Source organism: Pinus tabuliformis, chromosome 6, assembly GCF_031772625.1.
Source record: "Pinus tabuliformis cultivar Carrire ecotype Pingquan chromosome 6, CPIR1, whole genome shotgun sequence".
NCBI classification, from domain to species: Eukaryota; Viridiplantae; Streptophyta; class Pinopsida; order Pinales; family Pinaceae; genus Pinus; species Pinus tabuliformis.
In genome coordinates, this window is record NC_142292.1 from 821,487,446 (window position 1) to 821,503,124 (window position 15,679).

At 35.4% G+C, this 15,679-nt stretch overlaps 1 protein-coding gene and 1 pseudogene across 1 annotated transcript; both read right to left on the minus strand.

Annotated features, from left to right (window-relative positions):
• Positions 1-8,891: 8,891 nt before the first annotated feature.
• LOC149261355 (expansin-B1-like) lies at positions 8,892-10,600 on the minus strand (annotated as a pseudogene).
• Positions 10,601-11,213: 613 nt separating this feature from the next.
• LOC149261356 (expansin-B1-like) lies at positions 11,214-12,976 on the minus strand. The gene is made up of 5 exons (XM_089368611.1): positions 12,772-12,976; positions 12,495-12,607; positions 12,213-12,391; positions 11,976-12,105; positions 11,214-11,411 (listed from the first exon to the last, which is right to left on the minus strand). The coding sequence occupies exons 1-5, from the start codon at positions 12,974-12,976 to the stop codon at positions 11,214-11,216; spliced, it is 825 nt and encodes a 274-aa protein (XP_089224737.1).
• Between the last annotated feature and the right edge of the window lie 2,703 nt (positions 12,977-15,679).

The following is a 15,679-nucleotide window of genomic DNA, read 5'->3' on the forward strand; positions in this document are numbered from 1 at the left end:
CATGAATTGAAACGTGGTGACAAGCACTGTTGCAAAACCACCATCCCTCGGTGCGTAAAGCTCGGTTGAAAGGGACCTCCGGGGAATTGCTGACAGCCGTCCGATTGACATCAACGGTTGATGTACAGGCTTGTAGCAAATTACGTGACTTGAATTAGAAGTTTCATTGACCGTCAGTTTTTTCAGTAAAAGTAATTAATGAAATTTAATATAAATGTACTACAGTTGGTAAAAGTAGGTAAAACGTTTTTAATTTTACTATTTTTTTTAATGCACAGGAGTTTTGTTTTAAGGCACAAGTAAAACAAAAGGGCAGTGGTTTTTTTTGTTTTGCTGTCCGTTGACTATGTAATGTTTTTTTTGGTTCTGGAATATGTAATGAAAAAAAAACACAGCAGTGTATATGTAATTCTAGTAGGGCAGCAGCATGAAAGTAGAGAGGAGTGAATGTAATGTTTTTGTTTTGTAATGCAATGTAATATGTGAGACGCAGCAACGCAAGCATATCAGTATAGACACAACAGTGTTTTTATTCTTTTTGAGGAGACAGAGTATTGCTCTCTATTGTAGAGACAGAGTGAAGAATTTCGGGCCTCTAAAGCAGGCATGTTGTAATCCCTCTGATAGAGGAAGAATCTTTTGTAACAATCAGTATATTAATGAATGAGAAGTTCTTTTATGTGTGTTTTGAAACTGTGTCTTCAACAAAACAATTTTAGCTTCCTTGTGTTAAAAAAACAGAGCATTTTTCTCTGTTCATTTTGTTCTTGAATTATTGGAAATTCCCAACATGGTATCAGAACTTGTCCAGGCTCTTTGAAGGTGTCAAAGAAGCTGAAGGAAATATTTCTTGCTACAACAGCTTCACCAGCAGAGTGAAGACACAGTCAAGAAAGAATCCAAGGTATTTCTCAAGTTAGTTTTTGTGTTACTGTTGAGGACAATCAGTGATTTTAAATACACAGTCAAGTATTTTGAAACATAGTTAAGAGTGCAAGAATGGTTGGAGCCAGCACTAGCATGGGTATCTGTAATACCCAGCTCCCACAATTTAATGGGGAAAACTATGACTATTGGGAAATAACTATGAAAGCTCTGCTTGCTTCCCAAGACTTATGGGAATTCGTTGAGGTTGGTTTTGAAGAACCAGCATATGAAAATGAGTTTAATAACTTAACTCAGGCAGAGAAAGATCTGTTGAAGAGCAATAAGAAGAAGGATTCTAAAGCCCTCTACTTTTTGTATCAAGCAGTGCATGAGAGTGTGTTTCCAAGGATAGCAGCAGCTAAGAGATCCAAAGAAGCATGGCAAACTCTCAAGACAACCTATCAAGGCATGGAGAAAGTGAAGACAACAAAACTACAGTTGCTAAGAAGAGATTTTGAGAATCTTTGCATGAAGGAGTCAAATAATATTGACTCATTCTTCACACATGTGATTAGTCTGGTCACATAGATAAGGTCTCATGGAGAGATTCTTAAAGAAAGGAGGATTGTGGAGAAACTATTGAGGATCTTACCCTCAAGATTCGATGTGATTTTCACCACCATAGAAGAGACAAAGGATCTCACAAACTTCTCAGTTGATGAACTACATGCATCACTGATAACACATGAGTAGAGATTGAGTAGGAATGGAAACTCATCTCTAGAACATGCCTTTAAGGCCCAGATGTTCTTTGGAAGAGGAAGAGATTAATGCATAGGAAACAAGAAAGGAAGAGGGAGCAATCCAAATCAGGACCAAGGCCAAGCCAGCAACCAACAAAGTGGACAACATCATGCTCAAGGACAAAGGTATGATAAATCCAATGTCCAATGTCACTATTGTAAAAAATATGGGCATTATGCAAAGAATGTAGGAAGAAACATCATGATATGAGTAATAGAACTAGTGCAAATTTCACTAGAGAAAATATCAGCAAAAATAATTTGTTTTTAGTCTGTAATATGGCTAAAGAAAAGAGTGAAGATGTATGCTTTCTAGACTCCGGTTGCAGTAACCATATGACACGAAACATAGCCCTGTTTTCTATGTTAGATCAAAGTGTGGAGTCACAAGTCACACTAGGGACTGATAATAAAGTTTTTGTTATGGGAAAAGGAGAAGTAAATGTCTTAACAAAGAAAGGTGAAAAGAAAACCATATTAGATGTTTATTATGTTATTGGAATGAAATGTAACCTCTTAAGTATTGGGCAACTTGTTCAAAAGGGGTACAATGTTTTCTTTGTGAATGATGTATGCACTATCATGGATAAAACACCGAGAAAACAATGTATTGCTGAAGTGAATATGACAAGGAACAAGATGTTCCCTCTCAGAATGAAAGCAGATTTGAAAAATGGAGAAGAAATAGCAGCAGTGACACAAGAGGCTTTCCAAAGCGAACCAAAAGATCAAAATTGGTTGTGGCACTTGAGATTTGGACATCTCAACTTTGGAGGTCTTAACTTGTTGAATAGAAAAGGAATGGTAAGAGGATTACCATTGATAGAAAAACCAGACAGCCTTTGTGAAGGTTGTATCTTGGGGAAACAATACAGAGAAAGTTCTCCATCTAGGAAAAGTATAAGGGCAAAAGCACCCTTAGAGATTGTCCACTCATATTTATGTGGACCGATGCAAACTCCATCACTTGCAGGCAGCGACTATATACTAACATTCATTGATGATTTTACTAGAAAAACTTGGGTTTATTTCCTGAAGAACAAAAGTGAAGTGTTTGAAAGATTTTGCAATTTCAAAGCACTTGTAGAAAACCAAAGCGTGTTGCATATCAAAGCTCTAAGAACTGATAGAGGAGGTGAGTATATCTCCAAAGAATTTCTACGTTTTTGTAGAGAAAATGGAATTCATAAGTAGTTTACCACTAGGTACACTCCGCAGCAAAATGGAGTCGCTGAAAGGAAGAATAGGACAATCATGGATATGGCGAGGAGTATGTTAAAGGAAAAGCATTTGCCAAATGATTATTGGGCTAAAGCTGTACACTGTGCAGCACACATTTTGAATAGATGGCTTACAAAAGTAGTCATGAACAAAGTGTCGGAAGAAGCATGGAGTGGGACAAAGCAAGGAGTCACCCACATGAAAGTTTTTGGATGTGTGGCTTATGCACACATTCCAGATCAACGAAGGAAGAAGTTGGATAGCAAAGGGGAGAAATGTATTTTCATTGGATACGGTGAGGAATCCAAAGCTTATAGGTTGTATAATCCATCCACCAAGAAGCTTATTGTGAGTAGAGATGTTCAGTTCATTGAGGAGGAAGCTTGGGATGGAAGCATAGAGAAAACAGTGAATGTTAAAAACTCTTTGTCTCATGATGAAGATGATGAGAAGATGGCTGAAATACATCCCCGTCTCATGATGAAGATGATGAGAAGATGGCTGAAATACATCCCCAAACAACAACACCAACACAAGGACAGCAAGGGACACCCTTGAGGAGAAATGAAAGTGCTTCTCCAAGCACATCACAAGGAGGAAATTCAAGTGCTTCTTCAAGCACTTGTACACCAAATGAAAGAGGTAAGAAGTTCAGAAATTTAAGTGACATTGATGAACAAGAGGCAGCAAATGAAGGTATGAACTCTTTGTTTGCTTTATATTGTCATGTTGATGACCCTGTTCATTTCGAAAAAGAAATTAAAGATAGGAAATGGATAGAATCCAAAATAGAGGTGGAAGAAACAGTCTAGCAAATGCTCAAGGCAGAGGCAGAATATGTGACAGCTACAGCAGCAGCGTGTCAAGAAATTTGGATGAGAAGGATGTTAAGGAGCTTATGCCAAGAGAAAGAAAAAGGAACTGTGATTTTTTGTGACAGTAGTTCAGCTATTGCATTATCCAAGAATGTTTTGTTTCATAAGAGAACGAAACACATTGACACAAAGTTTCATTACACCAGGGAATTAGTAAACAATGGAGAAATTGTTTTACAACACTACAGAACTCAGGAGCAGGTTGCAGACATTATGACCAAACCATTGGGGCAGAAAAGTTTTGAGTTTTTGAGGAAATGTCTGGGTACGACTGATAACCCAGTAGTTGAAATTAAAGGGGAGTGTTGATATGTAATTCCAATTGCAGCGTATTGTTTTTGAAAACTTCTAGTTTATCCCCGGCATCGCTTTTGTTGTATGATGGTATTTTTCGGGGGAGCAACGATCACAATCATCAATTGACACGCGACCACACGCACTGTTGTAAAACCACCATCCCCTGGCGCATAAAGTTCGGTTGAAAGGGACCTTCAAGGAATTTCTAATAATCATCCGATTGACATCAACAATTGATGTACAGGCTTGCAGCAAATTACGTGACGTGAATTAGAAGTTTCATTGACCGTCAGTTTTTTCAGTAAAAGTAATTAATGAAATTTAATATAAATGTACTACAGTTGGTAAATGTAGGTAAAAAGTTTTTAATTTTATTATTTTTTTTAATGCACCAGAGTTTTGTTTTATGGCATAAGTAAAACAAAAGGGCAATGTTTTTTCTGTTTTGTTGTTCGTTGACTATGTAATGTTTTTTTTGGTTCTGGAATATGTAATGAAAAAAACGTAGCAGCGTATATGCAATGCTAGTAGGGAAACATCGTGAAAGTAGAGAGGAGCACTGTAATGTTTTTGTTTTGTAATGCAATGTAATATGTGAGACGCAGCAGCGCAAACATATCAGTGCAGACACAACAGTGTTTTTATTCTTTTTGAGGAGACAGAGTATTGCTCTCTATTGCAGAGACAGAGTGAAGAATTTAGGGCCTCTGAAGCAGGCATGTTGTAATCCCTTTGATACAGGAAGAATCTTTTGTAACAATCAGTATTATTAATGAATGAGAAGTTCTTTTATGTGTGTTATGAAACTCTGTCTTCAACAAAACAATTTTAGCTTCCTTGTGTTAAAAAACCGAGAATTTTTCTCTATTCATTTTGTTCTGGAATTATCAGAAATTCCCAACATTAGATTCTTCTTGATCCTATGCCTTGCAAGCAACGGTAGTCCATGTCGGGCAGACAAAAATTTTGTCAGAGAAACAATTTGAAGTGTACAATGGCACAGTTTGCTTTTGTTATGAAAAATTGCATATAAAAGTTTAATCTCCGTTGGCCTGGTCATCCTCATCGATTATGTAATCAATAGAGTCTTCATCTAAACTAGTTATGATTCTTTCTTGGAATGTCTTTTTCAAGAGTGAGTATCTAAAATTTTATACTTATTATACCCAAATGGAAAATTGATCCCATTGGCTTTAATGTTAAGCATTTGAAGACCCCCACGCCATACAAAAACTACAAATGGACAAAAGGAATAGATGTGATGCATATTCTATGCTATTGAAACATAAACAACATCTTCTTGGGCCTTTAGCAAGTTTAACTATTTATCCCATATTACGTGCTAGGTTGCTTTGTTCCCTTAACAATGAAGAATTTCCGACATCTGCTAGATGATTTCGCTTGGGGTTATGCTGTATGATCTAGTGAATTCCAGTTAGCTGAGGGAAAAGGAAATCAATAACTTCTATAACAGTGACGGCTAAAGAGATTGGAAAACTTTATATAGTTGTACCTTCCAATGTCTACACCATGGGTAGATAATTTGCACCATGAGTAGATAATTTGAATGGTACAAACACAATTTTGAATATTGATCCCACGCTCTGTAAACTAGAAAAAGCGAAACCAAAACAATTCAACTCATAAAAGATGTAGGTGGTTCATCCCTTTCCGTTTGCTAAAGCTTGAAGTAACACTGACAAAATAGATGTATCCCCTACAAGTTAGTTGGGAATGGTTTCGATACCTATGGGAATCAACACCACTTATCTTTTTTACTATGACTTGCCACTAGTGTTTCGTGTCTTTGCCCAAAATAATTTCCAAACAGTGCCAAAAATCACTTCCAAACACTGATACTTTCGGAGCTTGTATAGATGACTGTGCCCTAAATTCAATTCTAAGGAAGATGAATTTGGGATAGTTAACCAAACAAATAAATCACAAATGTAATTTCCTTGCTCTCAGAAAAATGAAGGAAAACTTTATGTTCTAACAGACCTGCAACAGGAGAAAAATTCAAATCCCTCGCACACAAAATTAACTGACTGAAACTAAAATTGTCATTGTGAGGGATGAGAGCGACATGTTACTTTATGGATGGAACAAATTTGGAGAGCGATAGGTTAGTTTATGGATGGAGCGGGTATGGAGAACGACAAGGACAGGTATGAGGAACACGTGGAAGGAAAAAAATACAATTCCTCAAGGAAACTGTGCAATAAGACCTCAAAATTTCATCACTCAATAACCTCAAATTTCATCACCCAATAATCTCTCAAATAAATAGTAATTAAAATTTAATTAGTACTTTTCTAAACTTTGTTTTATAAAGTGGACATGTCTAAATTCATATGCGAGTTAACGTGGGTCAATGATCAAGCGATGGCTAGAGTTTGTTTCTGATGGTGAAAGCAAGGAATAATAAGTATCCCTTGTTCTTGTGGGACCCCCTATATTGGGGAAACAGGGCACTCCATCTATCAGAGGATCAACAAACATGCAGCTGACTTAAGACATGGGAGATCCAAGTCTTCAGCTTTGGTGGAGCATGTAGAAAAGACCAAGCATCAGGTGTGTATAGAGGAGGCCAAGGTTGTCGCCAAAGTTGCTCATTTCAATCATCGTAAATTCAGGGAAGCTACTGAGATTGAAAGAAGGCCAAACAATCTCAATAGGGATGACGGTTGGAAGATCAGTAGATGTTGGATCCCCGCCCTTTCATCCTAGTCTTTCTCTTCCTCCCCGCCCCCCTCTTTTTTCTTCTTCTTTGCTGTCGTTAGTGCTTGTCCTTCTTGTTTTAAGGCTTTTTTTGGTTCGTCTCCTTCTTTTCTAGCGCTCTTTCTATTTGCTTCTTTCTGATAATTTTTTTTTATATAAATATGATCGTAAATATTAGTATTATTATTATTTTTTTTTAGCATATTAGTAATTTATAATTACTATAACCATCACCTTGAATTATCTTACTTATACATTTATCTAAATAATTTCTGTTGAAAATTAATAAAAATAAAATAGATAAATAAATAAAAATAAAAAATACAATGGAAAATAAAAGTTTAACCTACCAATAAGTAATCACCATATAAAATAATATTATTTCTTCTTTTCTAGTAATTTAACTATCTAATCTAACTTTTATATATATATATATATATATATATATATATATATATATATATATATATATATTTTGGTCTTTATTATAACTAATTCCCCTTAATTTATTTTTAGATTTATAATTTTCAACTAACTTTTATTTATTTTTTAATATTAACTTTATATTGGTCTTTATCATAACTAATTCCCTTTGCTTTATTTTTAAATCAAACCATCAACTAATTTATATATATATATATGTAAGTCAGGTCCTTTATCTATCTAACTTTTATATTTATATATTTAATACATATATATATATATATATATATAAAAGTCAGGTCTTTAATCTAACTAATTCCCATACAAGTCATGATTTTATTATATATATTTTGGTCTTTATTATAACTAATTCCCCTTAATTTTTTTTCAGATTTATAACTTTCAACTAACTTTTTTTTTTTTTTTAATATTAACTTTATATTGGTCTTTATCATAACTAATTCCCTTTGCTTTATTTTTAAATCAAACCATCAACTAATATATATATATATATATATATATATATATATATAAAAGTCAGGTCCTTTATCTATCTAACTTTTATATTTATATATTTAATACATATATATATATATATATATATATAAAAGTCAGGTCTTTAATCTAACTAATTCCCATACAAGTCATGATTTTATTAATTAACGTAATCAACATCTATAATCTAACTAACTCCATTTAAATTATCATTTTGACTTTTTAACTACTATCCCTAAGTCAAAGTTAGCAGTTAACCAAGATAGCCGTTCGAGGCTCTGCTCACACTATTTAACATGCATAGGCTAGATCTGTTTCTTCAACTTGTCCTGACGATGAGCCACACTGGTTGGTTCGAAACGCGTGACAAATGTCTCTCTTTATGTGATTTACGCCCAAATTCTACTTATTCAAAAAAAAATGGTGACTTAAAATTTTGGTAAATTGTTGAAATTTCAATTGAGTTATTATGATTTTACTTTTGGTTTGATCTATTAAATTATTAGTAAATTTAAAGTAAACAAAAGAATTATAATTTCCATAGCCGCAGAAAAAATTGTTATACCCGCAAAAAAAATGTTATATCTAAGATGATACACACTGCATGAAATTATTATATTTTGTATTGACTTTTATATATGATATGATACAGACTGGATGAAATTTAATAAATGAATAAAAAAATTATATTTTGTATTGACATTTACGCAGATTAAATGTTTATATTTTATTACATTGCTTCATAACTCTATAAGAAACTTTATTTATCGTTCCAGAAAGCAGTTTGAAAGAGCCAACTAAGTTTTGATGCACTATTTTATTGTCCAAAATTGACATAAAATAATAATAAAAATAGTATTAGCTAGCAGCTATGCAATTTTCAGTAATTCACATAACCAATTTCAGTTGCAAACGCATTGTAACTTGTAAAATTCACCTCCACGTTTTGCTTCAACGGAAATTTCATTTCATTTCACTTTATTGGACATCCGTCTACATAATGGCAGCAAACATCGTGAAGTAGAGTGCAAAGCACAGTGACAGCGACGGATTTATTGCTCCCAACCATTTCATTGAAGGATCCAAAACATATTATTAACACCAATTATTTGGGAGTTATTTCATATAATATGGGTTATAAAGGTGAATTGAATGGGATCAGGTTATACGTTGTTATGAGAAGATATGATTAGTCAAAGTTGACGAGTGAACTGTAGGTAGCACCCGCTTGCCAATTCTGGGGAACGACATTAGTTGCAGTCACAGTTTTTCCAGTGGAAAGAGTTTGCAAACGAAAAGAGAAGGGAGGCTGCAGAGAAAACCCGGGTCTCAAAGCCCAATTTGCACCCCACGTTTGTTGCATCGGCAGCCATGAATTAGACTTTGCCTGCACACAACAAGAAACGGTGATATTATTTACGATAGTATTAAAACAATGGATAGATGGACAAAAGGTCAGCGAAGATATTATTTTAAATTTTGTAGGGAAGATTACAAATTTTAAACTATTTTTTCAGTAGAGGTACACAAGAATAGAAACTTGATGTTAACATATCATAGTAATGAAGCATATCATATTTTTTTTGATGAAGGAATAGCGGTACTACATATGTTCTTTTTTGAGATATCTTTCTCATATGTTTAATGAAAGTTTACTTTTTAACCATTTTAATTATATTATTTATTTTTATTTGATGTATGAATATTAAAGTTATATTTGGAAAATGGAAAGGAAAGCATATTATCTTTTCTGAGCCAATTTGATGTTTGAATATTTTTGCTTAAATTATTTCAAAAATTATTTGAAAAAATATATAGAAATGTAATTCAAATAATATATAAAAATGAAATTTTGTAATTTAAAAATAAACAATATAATTATAATTTTTTCCCAAGGAAGAACAAAAAAAACTTCCCCTTCCTTTACCTGCTGTAGATAAACTGCTCCAAGATCACCATCTCCTTCTTCATATATAATAAGAACTTCAAACCAAGATTAACTGGAACCCTGGTTAACCTGGAACGCAATATTCATCCCGGGATACTCGCAAGGCACCCTGTGTTAGTGACATGTCAATTAGTACAACATCTTAAATTATAAAGGAGCTGTCAATTGTGTTTCACTGCTCTGAGTTTGTTGAGTGCAATAAATACGTTACCATCTAAACAAAAGAGACACCGTTCCAGCGTTACGCAGATCCCCAGCTCTAGTAGGATCATATGCCATGTCTCCAAAGGCAGTACCACTGAGATCAAAGTGTGTTTCGCCAGGGCTTCTGTTTCTGAACACAAACTATTACCTGTGCACTTCACCTGATTACACCAACATACACAACATCAAGAAGGAACATATTTTGGCCATAAAAACCATCCTCCCAACATCCAATTAACTAAAAATATTAATTAAAAAGCATACCTGATAGCAAGTTCCGCAGCCCTTTCCTTCTTTGAATAAGTCTGAACTCCCTGCAGCTACTTTTGATTGGAAAGGTGTCTGTTTCACTAGATTCTTATATCCGCATGCACCTCCTGTAATTACAAAAGCCAGGCTTGAAAACTATATCCCCATTCAAACATTACATGATTATATCCTCAATTTCCGAAGCGCTAAGTATGTTAAAAAGGCTTTATCTATATTTTATTATGTTACCTAAATATATTTTATTATGTTATTTAATCAATGTCGTCTTTACCGTCGCTTCCACCTCCATTTGCATCTCCGTACCATGTACCCGTGGCTGGCTGCCAATTCGTCTCCGCTTCTGTTAAGTTGACTGCCTTTCTCAGAGGGACATGTCCCGCAGCAGCAGCAGCAGCTTCAACTACAGCTACAGAGCATAGCATCACACATGAAGTTGTAAAGGCTACGAAATAAGCCAAAGAATTTAGTCTCGACATCTTCTTCTTTTCTGTGCTTTCGAAGTACTCAAGGTTTCGCCAACTGTAATCAATTCAAATACTTCTGTCAGAATTTGTAAGAAGAGACGTATTTTATAAGGACTTGGAACTGGTTGGTGCATTGTTTTCAACCCTGAAATCCCGCTTTGTTCTCATAAAACTTTCAATGAAGTCAGGGGAAAAGAAGCGCACTAGAAAGCCCATAAATCCTTCTATTGAAGGAAGGCTATCGTGGATGGTTATATTCGTTGGGAGTTATGACAGTTTTGCTCCTGTATATCGGGAACTTATGATCGTGAGTGGCTGAAAGTAAAGAATAAGCATCGCATATAACCAGCTGACGTTGAATTTCGAGCCATAAAAACGATGTTTTCGTGAATTGGCAGAGGGTAGTGCTAACGATAAGCTCGTATTATTGAAGCATACTTTTCAACTGCATGGATTAATGCTGGAAAGGATCGTGATTCTGGAAAGAAGGATCCAAAACATATTGCTTCCTCCTATTTTGCAATATTATTATTAACACCAATTATTTGGGAGTTATTTCATATAATATGGGTTATAAAGGTCAATTGAATGGAATCAGGTTATACGTTGTTATCAGAAGATATGATTAGTCAAAGTTGACGACTGAACCGTAGGTAGCACCCACTTGCCAATTCTGGGGAACGACATTAGTTGCAGTCACAGTTTTTCCTGTGGAAAGAGTTGACAAACGAAAAGAGAAGGGAGGCTGCAGAGAAAACCCGGGTCTCAAAGCCCAATTTGCACCCCACGTTTGTTGCATCGGCAGCCATGAATTAGACTTTGCCTACACACAACAAGAAACGGTGATATTATTTACGATAGTATTAAAACAATGGATAGATGGACAAAAGGTGAACGAAGATATTATTTTAAATTTTGTAGGGAAGATTACAAATTTTAAACTATTTTTTCAGTAGAGGTATATAAGAATAGAAACTTGATGATAACATATCATAGTAATGAAACATATCATATTTTTTTTGATGACGGAATGCCGGTACTACATATGTTCTTTTTTGAGATATCTTTCTCATATATTTAATGAAAGTTTACTTTTTAGCCATTTTAATTATATTATTTATTTTTATTTGATGTGTGAATATTAAAGTTAAATTTGGAATATGGAAAGGAAAGCATATTATATTTTCTGAGCCAATTTGATGTTTGAATATTTTTGTTTAATTTTTAAAATGTTCTGTATAAAAGTATTTCAAAAATTACTTGAAAAAATATATAAAAATGTAATTCAAAAAAATATATAAAAATGAAATTTCGTAATTCAAAAATAAACCATATAATTATAATTTTTTCCCAAGGAAGAACAAAAAAAAACTTCCCCTTCCTTTACCTGCTGTAGATAAACTGCTCCAAGATCACCATCTCCTTCTTCATATATAATAAGAACTTCAAACCAATATTCACTGGAACCCTGGTTAACCTGGAACGCAATATTCATCCCGGGATACTCGCAAGGCACCCTGTGTTAGTGACATGTCAATTAGTACAACATCTTAAATTATAAAGGAGCTGTCAATCGTGTTTCACTGCTCTGCTCTCAGTTTGTTGAGTGCAATAAATACGTTACCGTCTGAACAAAAGAGACACCGTTCCAGCGTTACGCAGATCCCCAGCTCTAGTAGGATCAGATGCCATGTCTCCAAAGGCAGTACCACTGAGATCAAAGTGTGTTTCGCCAGGGCTTCTGTCAGTAATCACCACACTCACTCCTGTTTCTGAACACAAGCTATTACCTGTGCACTTCACCTGATTACACCAACATACACAACATCAAGAAGGAACATATTTTGGCCATAAAAATCATCCTCCCAACATCCGATTAACTAATAATATGGATTAAAAAGCATACCTGATAGCAAGCTCCGCAGCCCTTTCCTTCTTTGAATAAGTCTGAACTCCCTGCAGCTACTTTTGATTGGAAAGGTGTCCGTTTCACTAGACTCTTATATCCGCATGCACCTCCTGTAATTACAAAACCCAGGCTTGAAAACTATATCCCCATTCAAACATTACATGATTATATCCTCGATTTCCAAAGCGCGAAGTATGTTAAAAAGGGTTTATCTATATTTTATTATGCTACCTAAATATATTTTATTATGTTATTTAATCAATGTCGTCCTTACCGTCGCTTCCATATCCATTTGCATCTCCGTACCATGTAGCCGTGGCTGGCTGCCAATTCGTCTCCGCTTCTGTTAAGTTGACTGCCTTTCTCGGAGGGACATGTCCCGCAGCAGCAGCAGCAACTTCAGCTACAGCTACAGAGCATAGCATCACACATGAAGTTGTAAAGGCTACGAAATAAGCCAGAGAAATTAGTCTCGACATCTTCTTCTTTTCTGTGCTTTCGAAGTACTCAAGGTTTCGCCAATTGAAATCAATTCAATTACTTCTGTCAGAATTTGCAAGAAGAGAAGTATTTTATAAGGACTTGGAACTGGTTGGTGCATTGTTTTCAACCCTGAAATCCCGCTGGACCTGGGGTTTTGACTCAATGGATATAGTCCCAACCCAAAAATAAATACAAACCGCACCTCAGCTGAAGCACAAGTTCCCAGATAACAAGTGAATGACAAATCCATGACATCTGAAAGGGACCAAATATTTTTCGGAAGGAGGCCACACCTCGACAGGGTCCAATGAGCAGAGCTAGTTAATAACACCCATATAACTAGAGTACCAAGTGAGGTCAAAGGTTACCAAAGTAATAGTCATGAGAATGTACAAACTGATCGTAAACAATAAAGTACCTCCATAGAGGGATATTAATAATAATTAACCTAGCGCCATCTCCTAGTTTACAAATTAGTGCTAGAATAAAGATACATATAGCAAATATGAAACCACAAAGACCAATCCCATGCCTTACAATATCAAACCAAAAAGAAAGAGAAAAAAAGAAACATAGAGGAGTACGATTACTTGAAAAAACAATTACCCATGTTTTGATTGTCAAAACCAACTCCAAAATTAAGTCTACAGAAGCCCCTCCAATGTTTCGTAACACTAGCAAGTGTGAAGTGACAATCTACCAGTTGTACCAAACATCCAATGCTCTAAAAGTACGTGATAAACCAGCTAGCAATTCTCCTAATAGGAACTACCATCCATCTCCTTTGTCTATGTAGAGGCTAGCTTGTTTTCAAACAGTGCCCACCAGACCTGCTTACCAAACTTCACTATTGAGGTGTGGGGACAAGCTGGGTCCTCTCAGCATTGCTTAGAATACCAACACTATCACTCAGAACCCACATCCTTTCAAAATTTATTACCTCTTTCATATCTCCCATTCACATGAAAATGCATTCGAAGGGATAGTCGTGCCACCTTCTAATAATTCCTCACGTCATATTAGGGTGGTGAACATCCTCCCCCAACCCATTACCATTCTCAGAATTCACCCCCATTAGGGGTATTCGATCATCATTGGTTCCCTCTATCTCCAAAGGCTCATCTATCTCCATCTAATATCCATTGTAAGCTATCCTCTTAGTCTGTCTTTGAGCCAATCTTGAAACTCACCAGAAATCTTGTTGGTTTCTTCCTAGGTTGGCTAAGAGATTAGATGCTTTGTTTCTATATCTCAGTGTGTGAGTAGTGATAACATAATTGAACAAACAAATTAAAGTTCTTACTTAGGCTATTAGGCTAGTAATCCTACAAATCTTGGAGAGTTTCTCAACAGGGCTACCCTAAAGAATCTTCTCAGCTATTGGAATAGCTAATTGAGAATTGCCATGGAGTTGGAGTTCTGGTACTCTAACCGATGCCACAAGCTATAATCCCATTTATAAAGACAAAAAAATTGCTTCATTTTTGCTAGCTATGTCACAATCAGCCACATAGATTTTTAGCACATTATGACTTTGGTCTCGTAATAAACCACCGAACCCTACTAAATCGATGTTGCCATTGGAGGCACTTATCAAAACTAAGAGTCACAAAGCTGCCAAGGGTAGAATGGAAACTAGAGGGAGAAGATATTTTAGGTTTAGGAGGCTTGAGAGAAGTATGAGAAAGAAGAAAGGGAGACAAATGTAGATAATTCATAATATGTGGTTCTTGTGGAGGATTTTTCCAATCATCTTGATACCATTTCTCTCCTAAAATAGTTTCTCACAGGTGCTATTTAATAGTTTTCTATACTTTCTCCACCATTCTCGATTGATCACAAAATTTCTAGCAATTTTTTTATTTCCATATGGTCCACATGAAAACCCCACATAAATTTCTTAAGCTCTATAGAACACTAGAGTAGAAAATATATTAGACCTCTATTGTTCAAGAGTATCCACTAGGTTATATGGAGATATATCAAAAATATTTGAAGAGCTCTCTCACCTTCCGGCATAACATCTTGGAAAATTGACAGGTGCTAATAAGATGTTTCATCATCTCCACATCCTATTTTCAAAAGGGGAAGAAAGTTGGTAGCCATTCTTCTAGATGTGGTCCCAGGTAAAGATGTTTGGGCAGCTAACAAGCTAAAGTAAAGTAGCCACCTTATGCCAAATATTCCTCATCTAGATTTTTTTCGATGATGATTCTCAAGGTAGAGTTAGAAGTTCAACCCGCAAAGTATAAGTGTCCTTCAAATTAAACATACGTGAATGACTACCTCTCATGGAAATGGTCATACATGAATGACTTACTTAATGCAGTTGAATCCCAAAAATGATATCTAATATAATGCACTGCATAAAACTCCTATACTTAAATGGAAGCACTACCTTTTGGGGAAGGAAATGGTCATCCACATAGACCACCGAACCCTGCAGTTCATACACACCCAAGGGAAATTGTAGAATGATTGCCATCAGAAGTGGTCCACATACCTACAACAACTCCATTTGAATATCAAGTATAAGAAGGACAACACCAATAATGTTGCACATTGCCTCAGTCGACCATCAATCATGGTGTTAACCACTGTGCTCAACTCTTGTGGGTGTGAAACTTCTGATTGGCCACTTATCTATAGAATTGACCCAGAATTCGGCCACAAATACCAGACACTCTTGGAGGGTCAGC